At 39.8% G+C, this 15,824-nt stretch overlaps 1 protein-coding gene across 3 annotated transcripts in view; it reads left to right on the top strand.

Annotated features, from left to right (window-relative positions):
• FBXO11 (F-box protein 11) overlaps positions 1 to 15,824 on the top strand; it is a 71,762-nt gene that overhangs the window by 53,606 nt on the left and 2,332 nt on the right. For all 3 annotated transcript variants that reach the window (XM_068186535.1, XM_068186534.1, XM_068186536.1), the window contains exons 10-20: positions 1,369 to 1,475; positions 1,560 to 1,697; positions 9,657 to 9,874; positions 10,182 to 10,267; positions 10,349 to 10,443; positions 11,495 to 11,617; positions 11,720 to 11,805; positions 12,196 to 12,272; positions 12,382 to 12,525; positions 13,431 to 13,541; positions 14,694 to 14,801. In XM_068186535.1, the coding sequence (XP_068042636.1) occupies positions 1,369 to 1,475; positions 1,560 to 1,697; positions 9,657 to 9,874; positions 10,182 to 10,267; positions 10,349 to 10,443; positions 11,495 to 11,617; positions 11,720 to 11,805; positions 12,196 to 12,272; positions 12,382 to 12,525; positions 13,431 to 13,541; positions 14,694 to 14,801 (1,293 nt within the window). The remainder of the gene's footprint in view (positions 1 to 1,368; positions 1,476 to 1,559; positions 1,698 to 9,656; positions 9,875 to 10,181; positions 10,268 to 10,348; positions 10,444 to 11,494; positions 11,618 to 11,719; positions 11,806 to 12,195; positions 12,273 to 12,381; positions 12,526 to 13,430; positions 13,542 to 14,693; positions 14,802 to 15,824) is intronic.

Below are 15,824 nucleotides of genomic sequence, written 5' to 3'. Positions count from 1 at the left end.
TTTCTGGTGTCCATAGCAACATGTTGGAAAATTTAGAAACTGTTCAATGAAAAGTCATATAAGGTAAAGCAGAAAACTTTGGTTGTAGTGAAAAACACAGTGACTGCAGTTTGTTACTTTATTAAGGAGGACGCTGAAGGAGCAAATTGCTTGCACTGAATGTGTGTGTGCATAGGGTATGGCATACACTGGTACAAAGAGAACTGGGTGCCAAAGCTGGAAGAATTCAGATGAGCAATTAAAGTGTAAATTAAAAGGACAGCAGCCCTCTAGCCAGCTAACAAGCTTTATGCTGGTTTCTCAGTTGCTGGAAATTATAAAGTTATCAAAATTTAAATATGTTTCTACAAGATATGTGCTGAAGTTCCTACTACTAGAATTGAAGCAGGACTTAATTCAGGGAATTAGTATAGCCTGTATTATTCATAAGGTCAGACTAGACAATCAAAATAATTTCTTTAGGAATTAAAAAAGAATAAGTTCTCTGTAAATGAGTCTGTGAATTATTTAAGCATAGTCTTTGTGATGCTTTGTTAGAAAGATATGTGAAAACTGACTAACAGAGCAGGTACTGGCTTGCTTATTAAGTGGTGTTTAATTGTGGGGAACATGTGTTACGTAGGCCAGGTTCCCTGAGATGAGCTCTTACCTTTCAGAAATCACTGTTGAATTTAGTGGCTGCAGAATTTCATTTTGTCACACTTCATGGAGTTCAGGGAATTGAGCTGATATGCTGAAGTCCTGAGCAGTCTGAGTCCTAGTTTCCTGGAAAATGTTTCTTTTCTGGGTTATGGTATGGCAGCTGAAATCATTCAGGGAGTTCTGTAATTCAACTGGGTAGAGACCTGTTGGTTTCTGATGTTTATTCTGTACTCGAGATTGTGTGTCTGTGTCCTGCTGAGTATTGGGTAGACAGTGTGTCTTTGTATGCTACAAAATTCTTGTTTGGCCTCTTTGAAGTACTGAGTTGTGAAAATTTAAAGGGAAGCACAACAAGGCAGTAATTAGCAGAGAATTTTGTTAGATTTCTGTTGTGCTCTGCTGTGAACAGTCAGTATACAGTGGGCCTAACACAGGCAAATAAATGAGTGAGGACTTTCATAAGCATGAATTATTATATAAACCATTGTCCTGGCAGCTGTTTAACCTTGGCAGGATGATTTTAAAGTGACTCCTACCGTGGTTTTTGCATCTACAAAATGATGACATTAGTGTTTTTCTGCCAGTGGCTTGCAATGCTTTGGCTCTGTGCACACCAAATCTCTTTTAAATATCAGTTCACACTAACTTTTCTTGCAAAAGCACTGCCAGACTATTTATAAATACACTATGCTTTGAAGCTATGGTAACTGTACTGTTTTCTTCCAGTTGGCTCTGCAGTATGTGTTAGTGGCCAGGGAGCTTGTCCTACTATTAAACACTGTAACATCAGCGACTGTGAAAATGTTGGACTTTATATTACAGACCACGCACAGGTAATTTTCCATATTAATTTCTTTACTTGGATAAAGTTGTCTACTGTTTTGAATCCTGTCTTAATTTACACTTTTATTTCCCAGGGAATATACGAGGACAATGAGATCTCCAATAATGCGTTAGCAGGGATTTGGGTTAAAAACCATGGAAATCCCATTATCAGACGGAATCACATTCACCACGGACGTGACGTTGGCGTTTTCACTTTTGACCACGGAATGGTAACCTATATGTTTTCTTTTGAAGAAAAAAAATACAGATGGCGTAGAACTGAAATCTGCACATTTTGCCTGTCATTGGAGAAATGTTTCTTAAAAAAAATTTATTTAGTCATGAGCAGATACTTTAAAATATGCCTGCTGTTGTTCTCTTGCCTTTAAGTGGGAGACTTCACTTTAAAGACAATTTTAGCTGAAAGAGGTTTCGGCAAGCTTTTGCAATTGATTGGCAGCCTATTACATTGTATTATATTGCAGTGACAAAATACCTCTTGAAACAGGATGTAAACCGTAGGCTTTCATTTATACTTCATTCTTTTCCCTTTGAAATTGAACAAAAATAAGGTGCTGGATGATTTAGAAATGAAAAAAAAAAAAGCTTTGTGGAGACTTAGCCTTATTTTAATGTTAAAACTCTGAAATAGGTTATGTACGTATTCTCTGGGAAGAGGACTTTTGTAGCAGGGAATTAGTTGTGGAATTTTAACACAGAATTTCATATCAGAGTTCAGGCCTTCTTTCATAAATACGTTTATTTGTGTGGGGTGAAGCTCATCAATTCCAAGTACATGTACAGTAGTGAAAAATGACATTCATAGCCCTTGAAATAGAATGGATTTTTGTCTCTGAAATAGAAGATTATTTGCTGACTTATTTTAGGAAAATGTTCTGCATGTCTTCAAGGAGTGCCAAATCATTGTTTTTCCTGTTTGAATGACAAAGTCCCAATTCCCCACGCCCAGCTGGCAAAACAAGCAGTTTTCTTTTAGCCACTCTCAAAATGGCAGATCTCTAAGGATGCTTTCCATAGAGTGCAAAAGCTCTTGATCCCCAGATGTAAAGGAATCAGGAAAGGAAGGCAAGAGACCTGCTGGGTTGAGACTAAAGGGCAAGAAGGAAGTGGAAGCAGGGACAGGTGACCTGGGAAAAGTCCAGGGACACTGTCCAGTTGTGTAGGGATGGTGTCAGGAAGGCCAGGGCATGGATGGAGCTGAACTTGGCAAGGCATGCAAGGAATGACAGGGACAGCTTCTACAGGTATGTCTTTCAGAAAAGGAATGGCAGAGAAGAAGCACATCACCCCACCCCCTCCATGAGTAACAGCAGTGACAAGAGAGGAGGAGAGGGCTGAGGTGCTCAACAGCATTTTGCCTCAGTTTTTACTGGCAGTCTGTCTTCCCACACCTCTTTATTGGATGGAGCACAAGGCAGGGACAGTGGGAGCAAGTCACTCGCTCTGTAAGAGAAGATCACGTTTGTGACTGCCTGAGGAGCCTGAATGTACAAAAGTCTATGGAGCCCAGTGAGATGCATCCCAGAGTCCTGAGGGAATTGGCTGATGTAGGGTCCAAGCCACTCTCCATGACTTTGGGAAAGTCATGGCAGTCAGGTGAAGTCCCTGGTGACTGGGAAAAGGGAAACATTGCACCCATTTTCAGTAAAGGGCACAAAGGAGGACCCTGGCAGGTACTGACCTGTCAGCCTCACCTCTGTGCCTGGGAAGATCATGGAACAGCTCCTCCTGGAAGCTGTGCTAAGGCTCACAGAGGACAGGGAGGTGGCTGGGGACAGCCAGCACGGCTTCACCAAGGACAAGTCCTGCCTGACCAACCCAGTGACCTTGTCTGGTGGAGTGACTGCCTCAGTGGAGAAAGAAAGGGCCGTGGATGTCATGTATGTGGAGTCCTGGAAGGCCTTGACACACTCCCCTACAACATCCTTCTCCCTAAGTGGTAAAGATGTGGATTTGATGGAGAGACTGTTTGGTGGATGAGGAATTGTATGGATAGTTGCATCCAGAGGGTAGATGCCAGTGGCTAAATCATGTCCCCCAGTGGTCTGCACTGGGACCAGTACCATTCATCAGTGATACAGACAGTGGGATCAATGCACCCTCAGCAAATTCTGAACCAGAACTAGTCGGCAAGTCCTACTCGGGTTTTTGGTGAGAGTTGGCAGACTGTAAATAGCATTAACAGGAAATCCACCGTGGGTACAATCTAGTGAGCCTTTCTCCTCTTTGCCCAGGTTGCTGAGGGGCAGAAATAAAGGACAGAGGCAGTGCTAGCTGTAGCTGTTGGATTTATGGTTTTCTGGTTTCAGTAGAAGGCAAACAGGTCACAGGGCTGCTGCTTTTGCTGCCTGCATAAAATCTTGCCAGTGGAGGTGAAACCCCCACATGGTGGGATTCTGCCGGTAGGTGCCTCTTCTCCACTCTGATAGTCACATCCTAAGGACTAGTTCTACGTTGGGCAAGATTGCACCAACGGAGAATGCCCTGCTGGCAGCCCTCTTCTGATGGATGGCTTTCCATCATTTTCTGTCCTTTAGAGATGATGTTGTTTGGCTGGTTTGCAAAGAGTGGTGGCAGATGTCTTTGGTTTATATTATCTCATTGTTTGGACTGCATTAAGCTGTGTTAACATACTGTACAAGCACTTCTGATCCACTTCAGTGGATGCATACATCCCTTCAAGACTTAAACAGGCTTGGAAACATGGAATGAAGTGATTTCAGCTATAGAAAAACTGGTAAAGGAAAGTACTTCAGCAGCTCTTGCAGGGGAGGTGCCTGTGTAGGCTTGAGGGTTAATTGGAAAGTCTGGGTAGGAGCTACTTCTTGTTTAAGTACTGAAGTATAAATATTAAATATATTAGTACTGAAATATTAAAAAAATTAAAAAGCCAGGCTGAATTCACTTGATTAATTTTAAATAAAAGTGTATTTGATCTTTTTTCTTACCAATGAAATGTCTGTTTCAGAGCTGTGATCAGTGTGGTATCACAAGCAAAATGGAATAGAAATAAATGTTTCCCTTTTGTTTAAGGGAAACAGTAGCACATTAAAGAGAATGTGTGAATAATATTTATCTCAGCTGCAAATATTTTTGAAGTATTTCCTAGTCATAAACTCTTTTGAAAGATTCGGTCCCTTCATGTCTCAAAGTCTGCTTTAGCAGCATCTTCTGCTTTTGCATCATGTCTAGTGATAGAGTCAGTGAAGTGACATCATTGGCAATGTTTATATGCTCGTTACGTGACAAAGTGACGTGGTATCCTTCAGATGCAAATCCTGTAGTCCTAAACAAATCAACGGATTTTGTATTTTGGCTTCTCTCACTTCTGTTACTTTCTGTAATTTTTTTTATATTGCTTGTGACTGTGAACTGGGACAAGTGGATTCCAGTGCTGAATTCCTACCCTACACGTTCTTTTCCCGTGGGTTTCTGTGCTGGAGCGCTGTCTCCAAAAGGTTCAAGAGTGCTTTGTTTTTCAGTTTCATGTTCTCAAATGTTCTTTGTGTTTTGATACTTGTAGAAACTTTCACCTCTTCTTTCTGAACTGGCAATATCCCGACGTTTTCCTTAGTGCTCTGACAAATACGTAACGAGCTGGCATTAAAAATGCAGTGTGGCATTGACAGCCCTGGGTGCCTTATCCTGACCTCTCGGGTGCCTGAGATGAGTTACAGGCATCTGTCAGAAATTGTATTTGTTGTTTTATGCACACAATGGAGAAGTTCTAATTTAATGTAAGAATAAGCCTGATTTTACAGTTTAAAGCTGAGCTCTAGGCAAAACAGTTTTCATTTTCATGGCTCCCAAATGAGAAGCCTGGGGGGGGTTTCTTTCTGATGAAATAAAAATGTAGCAGCATGTGTCTAAGTTGGGTGATCATGCCTAGTTTATTTCTCTGTCTTCAAAATACTACAAATCAGACCATTTTTAAAAAATGTGTATATAAAGTCCAAAAATAAATTAAGCATATGCCAGATTCTATACAGACTACATTAAAAACTCAATTGCATTTTGCTGTGAATAAAAATAAAGGGTTTGTTTTGCATCTTGGATGTGATTTTGTTGCATTTGAATTTTCGTGAAATGCGCTAACTCTCAAATAAGGACCCTTCCAGGGTTTAGGAGGCACATTTTTATAACCATAGGCAGTTACTCTTTTTCTAGAAAGGTTTTCTGTTGTCTTTTTCTTAAAGTTTGGTTTTCTTTTTTTTTTTCCTACCCGATTGGGAATCCCAGAGTCAATAAATATTTGGGAAATGTTAAATCTTACACAATTATATATTTTTTGCTTTTAATACATGTGTTGTTCAAACAGTAATAAATACCTCTGTGTTTCTGTAATGTTGTAGTCTTCAAGACAGAGAAAGAAAAAAAGCCCTTTTAGAAATAAAGGGGGTAGAAGTCCTCAGAGAAGAAAAGCAGCAAGAAAATCCCATCAGTTGAAAGTTTTAACTCTAAAGCATTTCAGAGCCATGTTTGTTATACTGGACAATATGCAGAAAGAAAAAAGCATCCAAGTTCAATCACTGAGCTAATCTTGATATAAAAAGGCTTGAGTTTTTCCAGCTGTGTAAGATCCAATCTTTGTGATCACATTTTTTTCTGTACACTATGTGCCAGGTGGGAATATCAGCATTATCGGTGCTGTGGTGTTTGTTTCTGATTCCTTCACCTGCTCAGATCTTACTAGACTGCAGCAGTGTTCTTGCCCACACATGCTGTCAGTGTAGCTGTCATTTTGTGTCCACAGCTAATGCTCTGCCTGGGATTGTAAATAAATTTGATGTACAGAGCTGCTTTTTAATATTTGGGATTTTCAAGCAGTAAGCTACTTGGTAGTTTTGTGTGAGATTGTAATACTTTTTCTACATGCATCCTCTCTTCCTTCTTACTAATCATAGGGGCCTCTTTTCCCTTAGCAATCCTGGCACTGTCTGGTGCTGTCCCCTCCAGGTTCTTCTTCTGTTAGCTGTTGAATTATAACCAGAAACCCCCACAAAGCCCAAGTCAAGCACCCAGCACACTTGAAAAACCATTCTTAGAAGGAGGTGGAGGCAATATAAGGCTTGCACTCCCTCTGTGCAGACTTCCTGACCTCAATAAACTGAGCTGCCAAACATCTGGACAGAGCATAAGGGTTGGGCAGCTGAGTGTGCTGAGAGGAGCAGCTGTGTCTGATGGTGGTACCTTGTAGCTGGAGCTGGCAGTGAGCTTTGTGTATAGCAGTGTTGGTGGACCCTGTGGATAAACAAACAAACTCCATACTTAGAAACACAGTTTCCGTTTAAAAAAAATACTCCCTAATGTTCCAAAGAAAAAGTGTTGCCTGAAGCCATGTGTGATTTGGGATCCACAAGTTCATCACCAGACCTCTTTGAGGGGCTGAAGTTCAAAGGCACAGTAATGCCTGTTGAACTCTGGTGGCTGAAAAGACACCAGGGATTGCCTGGGGGCATCTTAAAGACTGAAGTCAGTATTAGCCCTTTCTCGGGAGTGAATTTGGGGCCAAAAAAGTTGTTGTTATCAACAGAGAACGTCCTGGGAAACAGAGGGATAGGAAATAGGAAGTCTGGGATGAGGTGGTTGCTCAGAATGGTGGAATTGCCTGTGTTTCTGACAAACAGCAGCTCTGTTGGTGTAGCTGACTCGAGTTGAACAGTGATGCACACAGGTGATGGTCAGACTTGGTCTCAACAGATGCAGAAATACACTGGGTTTAACTGCATCAACTCAAAGCCAGCCCTTCAGCTTAAGCTGACTGATTCAGGAGGAATGGGCTCTTTAATGCAGTTTCTCTTCATGGATATTGAATGTTACAGGATCTTACTTGGCAGAAAACCTTGACTTTCCAACCCACTAGTCAGGCTTATAAAGGAATCTGAGATACAGATTTATTTTGTTTCATTCCCCCTCTTTGAAGGAGCATTGCCTTCACAGAGGCTTGCAGCAAATTCCCACTTTCTTCTGAATCAACAGTCCAACATTTTTCAAGTTAAATACTGGTGCTTGCTGAAACTTGTGGAGCTCCTGCAGGCCACATGAGAAAAACTCAGTTTATTTGCAACTTCTTCCTGGAATCCAAAATGCTTTGATGAAGCACACCTGAAATACCCCTTTTCTTTCATCATAGTGCTGTAGTCAAAAGCATTTTTGGCACTCAGAGAATAATGTGTGAAGTAATTAAAAATATGTCAAACCATGTTTAGTAATATTTTAACTGAAATTGTATATTCCATCAGGAGAATCAGGCTTGCCTTTTATATACCAAATTGTCACTTTAGGTAAGTTTCTCTGAGAGCTTCATTTTAAGTGTAAATTAGGGGGGAGGGGGAAGTGATATCTTTCAAGATAAGAAGTCAAAAGGCTGCTTGTTGGCATGAAGGCATATTTCTGAGGAGATCTTTGGATTCCCCTGTCTGTTAGTGTGTAGCTTCCTTGAGAACTCTGAAACCATATTGACTCACTTAGGATTGTATTTCTTCAAAGTTCTTGAAAAAAATCATACTCTGAATATCTACAGAATGTGTCTTCCATTTGACTTTTATTTGTTACCCAGTGGAGTCTGAGGAGCCAAGCTGTGCATATGGATAGCACTTTTTTGGAGAATCTTTAATCCACGTACTGCCTTTCTTGACTGCAATCCTCAGAGTAGGGAGAAGAGCATGCTGCCTTGATTTCCTTGTTAAACTGGATGTATTTCTGGTTTTTTGTAGCCGGTGTTTGATGGAGTCCCATAGCAATTCACAGCACAGTGAAACAGGGTGTTGACTGCCTAGGCTGGCAGTAAATTGAATAATTTCCACGTGATAGGTAGTAGTAACTCCAGGTCTGACACATTCCTGGTGGTAGATCATGTGAGCCTGGAATCCAGTTACTCTGGGCAGTAGCAGGAATTGTGTGTGTGTGGGGGGGGGGTGTTTTGTTTTATTTTTGGTTTTTTAATTGTTTGGTTTGGTTTGGTTTTGGAGTTGGTTTGTTTGTTTGTTGTTTGGGTTTCTTGTAGTGCACAAGTATAACAAGTTTCATGATGAGCAAGTTGAAATAGCTAACTTCAGTGGCTACAGGAAAAATTGTGCCTGCTGGAGACAGTCTTGTGTTGGAGCATTCAGGAGCTTGCATCTAAGCCATCCACAAATTACAGCACATAATTTGGTGGTGGTTTACCATTTCCAATAAGAGATGCTTCCTGTCTTTCAGTTTAGTTTCTATTTTTCTGGTTGGGCATGAAATACCATTGAAGTTCACCTTAAGAATGGGTTGAATTTGAATATTAAAATGTTCTAGGAAAATGTCAGGAAAATGCTGTGAAAGGGCTGACACAGTTACTCAGCAAGGCCCTGGAAGTAGAATCAGAGAAATCATCGGGCAGGAATCCATTATATTGCCAGATGAATTTTCAGGTGGGCCGGTCCATGGTGCTGCTCCGTGGTTGGCGTGGAAGGAGCATGCCTGGGATGGCTTTGTGCAGTGGCCTTTTCTTTCCCTGCCCACAGCAATACTGTTTATAATGCTCTTGTTTACATACAGTTGTGTTGTGTTGTAGGTCTGCTGCTGCTGTTACAGTGTCTCAGTGTAGACTGTTTAAAAAAGGGGAAAAGTAAAAAATTGTACCACTTGGCCACTCAGACCAATCCAGCCCTGGAAAAATTACTGAATTCGCACATTCGTATTATTTATTTTGATCAGTGGTTCCAAAGAAATTTAGCACACTTCTTCCTAAAGAAACCATATTTTTGCCAAATGGATATAGTTCCTGGTCTGAAAACAAGCAGGTGGTTTCTCCATAGTACTTTCCTTCCTGTGTTGGGCCTGTGGACTTTATGGCCTTTGAAAGGAGTCTGATTCTTAGGAGCTGCTGAGGAAACCTGATACTGAGTCCTATTCAATGTGCTATATCTAGAGTTGCCATTTTTTCTTGGTATTCCATGAGTAGTCATAAATAGCAATGCAAACACAGTGTCTTTGAAGCAGTATTTTATTTTTGGAAAAATTAAATTATATGGTGTCAGTAGTTGTTTTAATTAGCTATATAAGTACTTACATGGTGTCAATTTTGGTACTGTTTCCTTTTAAATGAGGATTGGATTTAAAGGGGAGGGAGGGGAGGGAATAACCTTCATTTAAAAAAGGACTTTTACAGGAAACTGCATGTTTTATGTCTTAAGGGTTATTTTGAAAGCTGCAACATCCACAGAAACAGGATAGCAGGCTTTGAAGTGAAAGCATATGCCAACCCAACCGTGGTGCGGTGTGAAATCCATCACGGCCAGACTGGAGGAATCTATGTGCATGAAAAGGGAAGAGGACAATTCATAGAGAACAAAATCTATGCAAACAACTTTGCAGGTGTTTGGATTACCTCAAACAGTGACCCGACAATAAGGTATTGTTTTCCTCATTATTATTTCACTACATAGAAGAGATCTGATGGGGATGGGATAAGTGCACTTTAATTTAATTTAATTATGGGGAGCTGTAAATACTCTTGTATATGTAGCAATGAAATTTCTGTCTGTATTCAGTTGAACTCCATTTTTAATTTGTGTGTGCACTTAGAGGTAGGTCTTTCTCAAAGTAACGGAAAGTAAGTATTTTAAATCTGAATGGGATACAGTCCTGGCCACTATCTACATATGTAGTATTGTACAATGTATTAGAATTACTTCATAATGTTGATTTTTTTTTCTTAGGGGCAATGCAATTTTTAATGGGAATCAAGGTGGTGTTTATATCTTTGGTGATGGAAGAGGCCTTATTGAAGGAAATGACATTTATGGTAAGCTGATTTGCTTGCTGCATATTGATTTCTGAGAAAAATCAATGTGTAAGTTGTATTAAATGACACTTTTGTTGACAGGTAATGCATTAGCAGGAATACAGATTCGAACAAACAGCTGTCCTATCGTTCGACACAACAAGATTCATGATGGTCAACATGGAGGAATTTATGTAGTAAGTGCAGCCTAGGACAGGCACAGACTTGGGTTCTGTTTTAGAAATGTAAGGGGGAGAAGTACCCTATGTGAAATGTTTGTGCTTACAATGCTTGAGCTTCTTATGTTAGAAACCAGGTTCATGGTAAGCAACTGAAGCTGGTGCTGGTATTTAAAGATGAAGGTTTTTATAAATGCCACTAAATTATTCTTATTACAGAGTAAAATATTTAAAATGGGGTAGATTATAGAATTTTATGGTTGCATGGTTGAAAGCTTTTTGAAAAGACTTAGTTTTCATAGTAGTATGTCATCATTTAAAAAAAAAGTCTGTTCAGCTCTTTCGGAGTGCAATGTGTTTACCACTAACCTCAGAGAAGATTTTTTTTACTGCCTTCAGGATGATAGAAATTGCAATGGTTGCCTTGAAAAAGTGGGAAATAAAGCCCAATTCCCAACGTGTGCGAGGGCTCTGCTAACTGAACTGAAAGAGCTGTCAGGTTCCCTTAAGCAATACCAGATTTTGAGAAATACGTGTCTGTCTTTCTGCCAAAGGTTACCTAAGGTCCAGCTAATGCTGCAAGTGTGCAGCTTCATCTCTTCATTGAGTAAATTTAACCAGAACAGCTTCCTCCCCTGACTGAGAAAACTGTTGTTTGACCTCTGAGCCCAGACATGTGGTGACCTTCAGATCCATGCCAGCTTTTTGTCCATTTTGGGGACAGAGCTGGGTGTAGGTTTAAGAACCACGAGCCATGGCTTTCATGTGAGTGTACTGCACTGGGGAGGCACTTCTCCTGCCAACAACCAGCAGACATTTACAAATACTGCAGAGCCTTGAAACAGAATGATTTACATGCAGGATGTTCTTTGATTCATGGCAAATATTCAAAATCATGATATGCCGTTATTAAAAAAAAAAAAAAAAAAGAGCAAAAAAAGCTTACTCAAATGGAAAGGAATTACTTTGCTGCAGTAAAGAAGCCAGGGGTGGGAGGGATGGATACAGCAGGAAAAAGAGTATTGGTGTTTAGCAGGTTTTCTTAACTCTTAAACCATCTTGCATTTAGCATGAAAAAGGACAAGGTGTGATTGAGGAAAACGAAGTTTACAGCAATACATTGGCTGGAGTCTGGGTGACAACAGGGAGCACTCCAGTCTTGAGGAGAAACAGAATACACAGTGGGAAACAAGTGAGTTTTGCTCTGTGGTTACAAGAGGGCCACAGAAAGGAAAGTCCTGTGGTTTTATGCCTCATTACTTTGGAACTAATAATATAATTCTTGATGTGTTAGGTTGGAGTTTATTTTTATGACAATGGACATGGCGTGTTAGAAGACAATGACATCTATAATCACATGTACTCAGGGGTTCAGATAAGGTAACATTTATTCTGATTTTCTGCCAAAACAGACATAGCTTGTTATGTGCTCTATTGTGTCTTTTTAGCTGTTCTTGTCATTTTGTTTATAAAAATAACTTTTTTTGAAATCCAGTATGTCTGAATACCCTCTGCTTTAACCTACAAGAAAGTTACCAAAAATACAGCCTGGGTATTGACTGGAATATGTGGCCCTTGAAGTCTGTAAAGCTAAATTATGTTTGCATGTTTGGAAAGAACTGTATTTTACTAAGATTTTTAAGCAGAGAGATCCATGGGGCACTTCTTTAGAAGTATTTGAGATGTTTGGCCTTGGGATATAGTAAATGACTATAAATGACTTACTTTTAATGACTTTTAAATGACTTCTTTGTTTACATTTCACTCTAGAACTGGAAGCAACCCCAAAATCAGACGCAACAAGATCTGGGGTGGTCAGAATGGTGGTATTCTTGTCTACAATTCTGGTAGGTTTGTTTTTCATGTTTATCCAGAATTGCTTGTGTTCTGTGATGTTATATTCTCATTTATTACACTTTTTGATTTTACTTTTTTCCACCCTTCCTTCAATTTTAGGGCTTGGATTTATAGAAGACAATGAAATTTTTGATAATGCAATGGCTGGTGTATGGATTAAAACAGACAGTAATCCTACACTAAGAAGAAATAAAATCCATGATGGAAGAGATGGAGGCATCTGTATATTTAATGGAGGAAGAGGTAACTTTTTCCCTTGCTGTTTTTCGCTGAATGTTCTGGATAAGAGTTAAATTTCAGTTTCAGCGGTGTTCTTTTTAAAGTGCTCTTTAGAAACACAGCTCTTGTCTTCTGAAGTGATAAAATAGTTATAGCGAACATACCCTAATGCTTTTTAGCCTTAATTACATTAGTAATACTGAAATCTGTGGGAGGCAGAGAGGTAATTAATCTCATCCAAGATAACTGTTAGATTGCTGCTTAGGACAGTCCTTTTATCCCATTTGCTTTTGTAAGCTTTGCCATTTGACTGAAACACAGTGTTGGATTCAAGTCACGTAGTCAAAATCATGCACATGAGCTGTTTAGGTTCTGCCAGAGTGTCCAAGATTCAGGGGAAAAAAACCCACAGGTCTTTAAGGAATCTTTTGTACACTTGTAAATTCAGAAGTGGTCCCTGTCTGAAATCCCCTGACTGCTGTGTGTCCTGATATCAGCTTCTAATACTCTGTAGATAATCACTTGCTCTAAGTGAGCTTTAATTTTAACTCAGCATTTTAAAGTCATCCTGTCCTATAACAAAAAAATGCTTGGCTTTTGCAGTCTGTTCATTTTAGAAGACAAGAAGAGAGAGGTGTTAGAAAAATCAAAGAAAAAGTTGGAAAGCAGAAAGACTTAGTTTTCTGCAGTGGTGCCTATGATGGCAAATTCCATGCTGTGTACTGAAAAAATACACTTCCAAAATTATACACTGAGAGCTACTTTTAACTGGTGTCATTGATGCCAGTGCTACTGGTGCATATTCTCCAAATGAAAGGAGTTATTAACAGGATTGTGACACATAAGATCCTTTGAAAATATTTTATAGAAAGGTTACAGGTCAGGAAATGCTCCCAAGCTCAAATGTAACATTTGTTGGTCTGTCACAGGTCTTCTGGAAGAGAATGATATCTTCAGGAATGCTCAAGCTGGTGTTCTTATCAGCACCAATAGCCACCCTGTGCTAAGGAAAAACCGAATATTCGATGGCTTTGCTGCAGGTTTGTGCTGTTTAAATCAAATTTGGAAGCTTGGAGTGAGCTCTTCACAAAGCTTACTCTAGGTTTCTTTACCCCATGGTATTTAGATGTTTTAAAAGCGACTGGGATATCCTTCAGTGTATTCTAAAAGTCATTTGAGAATTCAGAATTGTAGTCAGGGTGTATTTCACAGCATGTTGGGAAATGACACATATTCTGTCTTGTCATTTTTTTGTGAAATACTTCTCGTTATTTTATTTTAGAAGCAACTGGTAAAGTTGTCTAGGATACATTTGTAGTTGATGTGCTGGATGCTCGTATGAATATCTTATCGCTGCTTTAAAACCTAGGAAACGGAGCAAATATACATTTAAAGAGATTTGAATTGCATCTCAAGTTCAACTTTCACACTCCACAAAGCTGAAAAATTGTAAAAATGAGCATTTCTTTCTCCAAAAGAGATGAAGAATGTTTAACAGTGATTTTTTGCAATTTTACTGTTTAATCATCACAGTTGCATACATCTTGCATTCCATTCCATTTCAACTAAAATTACATTCTTGAGTTTTCTCCCATCTTTCTTTCAGAAGAAGCAAGTTTTCTGAGAAGAGCCTCTAAAGGTGTTGTTTCAGTGTGGTGGGGGGGAAGGATAGGTTGCTGTCAAGAGCAGTCCTGGACAAATGACTTGGAAGACACAGGTTACTGATAAAAGCTAAGAATTAAAGAAATTAAATTTAGGTGCCCATCTTGAGAACTTTTTTTAAAAGATATTTTTAAAAGGGTAAGGTATGTGCGCAAGAACTTTCAAATGTACATGAAGATGACAGCTCTAAGTGCCCAAAAATCATATCCCCTTTGAAAATAAACATGGTGATGGTACCATTTTATTATCAGATAAACTAGTAGTGTGTTGTCCTCCCAGAAGCCATGCATGCCAGCTGTAGCTCTTTGAAAGGATTCAACAGCAGCATTTTAACCTCAGTTTTATAACAAATTACAGTGCAGTTTTGTAGCTGTGTCATTTTTCTTTCTTCCCCTTGAGTTTATGATGGCTTAAAAAAAAAAAACCAACCAACCAAGCTGTAGGTGACAAGAGAGATACAAATGTACAACCAGCAGGGATTTAACTTTGCCACTCTCTTTTCTCTCCTTTGTTCCCCTGACCCACTGAAGGTATTGAAATAACAAATCATGCGACTGCAACATTAGAAGGCAATCAGATTTTCAACAACCGCTTTGGAGGTTTATTTCTAGCATCTGGTGTCAATGTCACGATGAAAGGTGAGCCCGAGTCCTCCTGGCCTGTGTTTGGTCACTTGTTTGGTGCTGCTGGGTCTTTGGCTTACTGCACCCTGTGTGGCTCACAGCTGGTACCACCTTAAGCAGAGTTGTGACTAAGTTTCAGCTGAAGGTAATGAGCCACATTAAGCTGTGTTAAGATTTTTAGACAAACAGGTGGGTTCAAAGATAACTTAAGGTTTTGCTGTTACATTAAAACTGTGATCAGCTCTTTTGTCTCAAAATCACTTCTGAACCAGTTCCTGATCTTTGGCCCATCTCAGACTCCATTTCTGATGTAGTACAATGGAAAGTCTTTTTCCTACATATCCAAAAACGTGTTTCCAGTAAAGAAACACGCCTCAGTTGGCTTTTAGGATCTAAAAGCGTGAACATTCTCAATCCCGAACATGTTTTTTCATAAAATATGAACCGTTCACATATATAAAATTCCCTTGTATAGTGGAGAAAGTGTGCATGAGACAGGATCCTCTTGGACAAGATGGGAATGATGGTTTGAATGCCAGACAGCTCCAGGAGGCTTTTGAGGATGAAAAAGGTTCAGTTTGCAGGAGTTTTACATAGTTGCCTGTAGCTGTTAAACCCTTTCCTGTGGATGATTTGTGCCTCTTAAAACACAGGCTCTGGCTCCCTGCTTCCCAGCACCGGGGTTTTGTGATGACATCACTCGGTGCTCTGATGCTGCTGGGAGTGGGCAGAACTTCTTGAGGTGCACTTTGGCACTAGACAGAAGATCAGGTAGTTGAGTAACAGAGGGGATTATCAAACTCACTGTGCCTTGGGCACATCTTTGAAGTACTGGAGCTGGTCAGACCTAATTTCCACTTCCGTTGCGTTGGAAAGTACTTTATTCCTAAACTCTGCTGGGGCAAGAGCCATCCTTTTCCTCTTTCTAAGGGATGTGTAAAAGGCCTTATGGTAAATGAGAGGCTTTCAAACATTGGGTTTCAGGCTCCTCAGCAGAAAACCTACACCTGCTAGGAAGGCTTGTGTGTCTCTAAGCAT

Source organism: Anomalospiza imberbis, chromosome 3, assembly GCF_031753505.1.
Source record: "Anomalospiza imberbis isolate Cuckoo-Finch-1a 21T00152 chromosome 3, ASM3175350v1, whole genome shotgun sequence".
Taxonomy (NCBI): domain Eukaryota; kingdom Metazoa; phylum Chordata; class Aves; order Passeriformes; family Viduidae; genus Anomalospiza; species Anomalospiza imberbis.
The sequence above is the reverse complement of the archived record's forward strand: the minus strand, read 5'-3'. Positions and strand labels throughout refer to the sequence as shown.